General features: G+C 36.1%; 1 protein-coding gene across 1 annotated transcript; it reads left to right on the top strand.

The window, feature by feature from the left end:
• Positions 1 to 3,026: 3,026 nt before the first annotated feature.
• LOC104166265 (fibrinogen-like protein A) lies at positions 3,027 to 3,580 on the top strand (the record flags this gene model as incomplete). Its single annotated transcript, XM_009706136.1, has 1 exon — positions 3,027 to 3,580. A coding segment is annotated over one exon (554 nt), but the record flags the coding sequence as incomplete, so codon positions are not given.
• Positions 3,581 to 4,517: the final 937 nt, after the last annotated feature.

Below are 4,517 nucleotides of genomic sequence, written 5' to 3'. Positions count from 1 at the left end.
GTACCTATAACTGAGGCATCCCTCTGCCTATCTAGCTTGTAAGGTCCAGATTGGTAGGTTTTCTAATGCATTTATCAGAGTAGATCCCACATAAATTGTATGCAAAACAGTAGTCGGATTGATTCCTTTTCCTACTCTGACTGATGGCACTCGAGGTTTTATAAAATTCACTTTCCAAGTGAATCCTGTAACAATCAGCCTAAATTATTTTCTCATTATCTGTCTATAGAAATTGTTCTATTTTGCATTAATAATATTCACTGAGAAGAGCAAATACAAGTGTCACTGTATATATCGCTGGCTTGGACATCACTATATAAATCACTTAATCATTCTATAAAATCATGGGATCAGGTTTGGAGACAGGCGAATGTTCTAACAACTGGGGTACAGTCATGTACACAGTTCTGCTCTTTCAGGATATTTAATAATGTCTTGCAGATAGTATTGAGATTTAAAGTGTTCTACTCATGACTGTAGATTCTATTAGGCAATGAAAGGCATAAAAGTAAGACCTTGGAAAGCCTATATACACTTGTAAATCTGTCCTGAGTGGCTTAAAGTGCCACTAAACTTCTGAATGTCAAATATAAAGGACTACATTTAACACAATACTGATACTATGAATAATACTATTTAACAGGTTTAGTCCATCTGGACTTCTGCAAAGCCTGTGATGCAATACTTCATACAATATTAAGTCAGAGAAGGTAGGGTTACATGATAATTTCAGTAGAGATTGAAAAGAAAATGACAATGACTTGGGTAGAAAAGTAAACTAAAAAGTCAAGGGGAGACTGGAAGTATTTTCTTATAAGCGATCTTTTCAGTATTCTTAACTATACTGATGCAAAAGTAGGAATATGCTGATAATATTTAATGAAAACATTAAGTAGAGAAATGCCAATACAAAAAATCAGAATATTACACGGGGAAAAAAATCAGATGGTCTTAAGTAATACCATTGGGATAAAAAATAAAGTACAAAATTCCATGTTTTACTGCAAGGTGAGGACCTTACCAGTTACAAAGATCCAAAGGCCAAACTCTAAATTAGAGGAAACTAAGCAATACAAATGCAATTCCATAATATACCAACATAGATGTTTTTAGTAAGACTTGGGAGGAATCAGTGGCACTATATAAAGCCATCTGCAATACTGTGTGCAAATTTTACCCACGTTCTAGGAGATTAATTTGCAGTGAAGAGGTGCAGAAAAGCTACTGAGGCAATGAAGGAACAGAAGATTTATCTTAAAATAAATATAAAAAAGCTTATTTCTCCTAACAGAATTTATCTTAACAAAACAAAAAAAAAAAAAGCTGATTAAAAATATAGTTGTCCTCATGGTACACCAAGGCTTATTATTACCCGGGAAGAAGCACTATTTAACTAAAGGACAACATGACACAAGAAAGAAAAAGATGGACAGTGGACACTAATAAAATTAGATTGGGAACCAGATGAGTATTTCTAACAGAGTAGTGACAGATACTGAAGTCTACAATGCTTTCCAGTTGGAAGAGAAGAAATTTAATAATTTGGTGAAGAAGACTGCATGATATAATTCCCTCCAGGACCAGTACCAGATAAAATAGTCATGGTCCCTTTCTCTTTCCAGAAAGTTGGGGGCTTTTTTTTTTTTTTTTTTGAACACTAACCAAACTGTTCAGTGTACTTTTGATCTGTTGGTCATGAGACCATACAATGAGACTGACTCTTTTCAGTCTCTGTTCTTCTGTTCAGGAAAAGAAAAAAAAATGTGTTCAGTAAAAGGATCAGCAGGGGCTCTCTGGTCAGTGATTTGGGGAGAGAAAAGGTTTTTTTCTGAGCTTTTATTTTAAATTTTTATCTTTGAAAATATCTTCCTTGATTATTTTTTGGCAAATTAAAAAAAAAAATTAGGACATCTTGCCATACTTTTCCTGAATTATCCCGGTTTCCCAGAAGAAAAAATTAAGTTCTAAATACAGTATCTAAATTCCTATCAGTCATTGTCAGGACAGAACATAGGAATTCATAGATCTGAAGAACTGTCATTTTACATCACAGGTGGTCTGTAGGAATTTTTCTCATAGAGATATTAAAATTGTCAAGGTTTTATAAATTTCAAATATTCCATAGTATAATGACGTAATGACATGCCTTTCAACTCTATGGAGGAGTGATTTAAATTCATAAACTTGTTTCTGAGTAACAGAACAGACATTGAATAACATCCTTTTCTACAAAAGGAATGCTCTATATATTAATGCATACATACGTGAATGTATATTTAAATAAATTATATTCTGGCTCTTAGAAGTCTCACAGTCAATTGTAAAAAGTAGAGTGTTGTGCCTTAGTTTCAGAGATGCTGGATACTATACTGCAGCAAGAAATTAGCTTATAAGCAAGTTACATTTGAAAAACACAGTGTATATATATTTCACCCCAATAGAGAGGGTCATCCCAAGGCTTGTATGCCATTTTTATCATGCTCTGAGTCTACTGGATAAGCAATGAAGTGGAAAAGCACTTACACGTATTTTCCTGATATTGGTGTTCAGCACTGCACACCACTGTAGTTCTACCTGCAAATCAGTGTAAGTATAAATTGGTTAAAGAGAAATTAGATTTATTTGTTGAGGATAAGGCTAGCTCTAGTATTTAAACACAATGATCCAACACATGGCACAGGAAACTGCAAATTTGCTGACTCCTCAAACTGGAAGGACACCGGAGGAAAAGGAATGGTCTGTACATAACTTCTGGCTTTTCAACCATATTTCTGTCATAAATGCAAAATCACACTTCTGTTGCATGACAGGGTAACAAACCCTTTTTTGAATTTCTGAACAGTTCCTACATGTTCTGCCCTGCAATCTTCCCCGTTTAGCTCAGTAGGCACCCACCAGCTGGGATGAAGTCAGTCAGCTTCCAGGCAGAAGGTAACCATGCAGTCACTCTAAAGGACAAAGTTCAATATCTAAAATCTACTATTTGAACAGAAATTTACTTTAAAACTTTTTTTTTTCCTACTCAGACTATCCAAGGGATTGTTTTGAGATTTTTCAGCGCTCCAAAGGAAATTCCAGAGATGGTCTTTACATCATCCAGCCAAAGGAGGACCCAATTGTTGTCTCTTGTAACATGCAGGATGGTGGCTGGACAGTAATCCAGCACATTACGGCCAATAGTACTGTCGACTTTGATAGGACCTGGCAGGATTACAAATATGGATTTGGTTCCGTTCATGACAACCACTGGTTAGGAAATGAATACATGCATCAGTTAACTAGCAGCTCTGTGAAATATATACTTGGAGTTAAACTTGTAAACCTAAATGCTGAAATCAAATGGGGACAGTACGAACCATTCCTTATTGAAGATGAAGAGTCTCAATATCGAATCAGGGTTGGTCTATACAAAGGCAATGCCACTGATGCACTGACCCTGGACACAGAAGCTTATCTCCATGACAACCAGAAGTTCACCACCAAGGACAGAGACAACGACAATTACTTTCAGAACTGTGCTAAATTTTCCTGGGGGAGGCTGGTGGTACGACGCGTGTGCTGGAGCAAATCTGAACCGTAGGAACATGATATACTGGCAAAAGGACTGCAACAAGCAACGCATGTGCAAGTTTGCATGGATGATGATCAAACCTGTTGACCACAGCCTGTCATATCCAACCAATTCTTGTCTATGTCAGAAAGTTGAACTGTAGATAACCCAGGTGCACTTTGAAAGGAACATGGATTCTTTGTCCAGTGACTGAAGTGAACTCATATTAACTGAATAATCACACTAAGTAATCATGATTGAAAATTTATTTTGGGCCTCTGCAAGGGATGATAGCATATCACCCAGGACTGAGCCAGGACATAGACATCTACCAACCACACAAGGACTCTACCAGAAGATTTAAACAATTAATTTTATAGTATTTTAGCCATAAGAGGAGTCAGGTATGAAATCCAGGATATGATGCCTTGGATGAGATATACATGAATACACATGCACTTCAGAAGGTTTTGCTCCAGTATGAATGTTGATGGTTGATCTCCTATAATTGCACATCTTCACATGTCATGCAGGAAGGAAATTTCTAGTGAAGTACCTGCATCTACAAAACACATATTGGAGAATATTGTGTACCATAGAGCAGCATCAGGCCTTTCCTTTTTACCTTTAGTGAAAGGTATTTTAATATATAAAATTGGAATTAGCCTCATCTCCCATGACTTCTTTTCCCCTTCATTGACTCTTCGTCTCTACTTTTTAATGATCCCGTACACAATGAAGTATTCAGCATACGCTTTTCTTTTCTTCCTTCTTTTCAGAGCACCCAGAGCTAATGGGATCATCAGCTTTCCTGTTTAAAGCTACTAATCTAAAGCTTACAACTCCTCTGAATTTTTTCCCAAGAAACTCAGTGAACACATTTTTTAAAAGATCAAATTGATTTCACAATTGTTTACTTATTGCTCCATTTTTTTCCTGATTATTACTGTACTTCATTTACCATGTT

The sequence above is a fragment of the Cariama cristata genome, unplaced genomic scaffold (genome assembly GCF_000690535.1).
Source record: "Cariama cristata isolate BGI_N322 unplaced genomic scaffold, ASM69053v1 scaffold15978, whole genome shotgun sequence".
In the NCBI taxonomy this organism is placed as follows: domain Eukaryota; kingdom Metazoa; phylum Chordata; class Aves; order Cariamiformes; family Cariamidae; genus Cariama; species Cariama cristata.
This window is presented reverse-complemented; position numbering and strand designations above follow the sequence as displayed.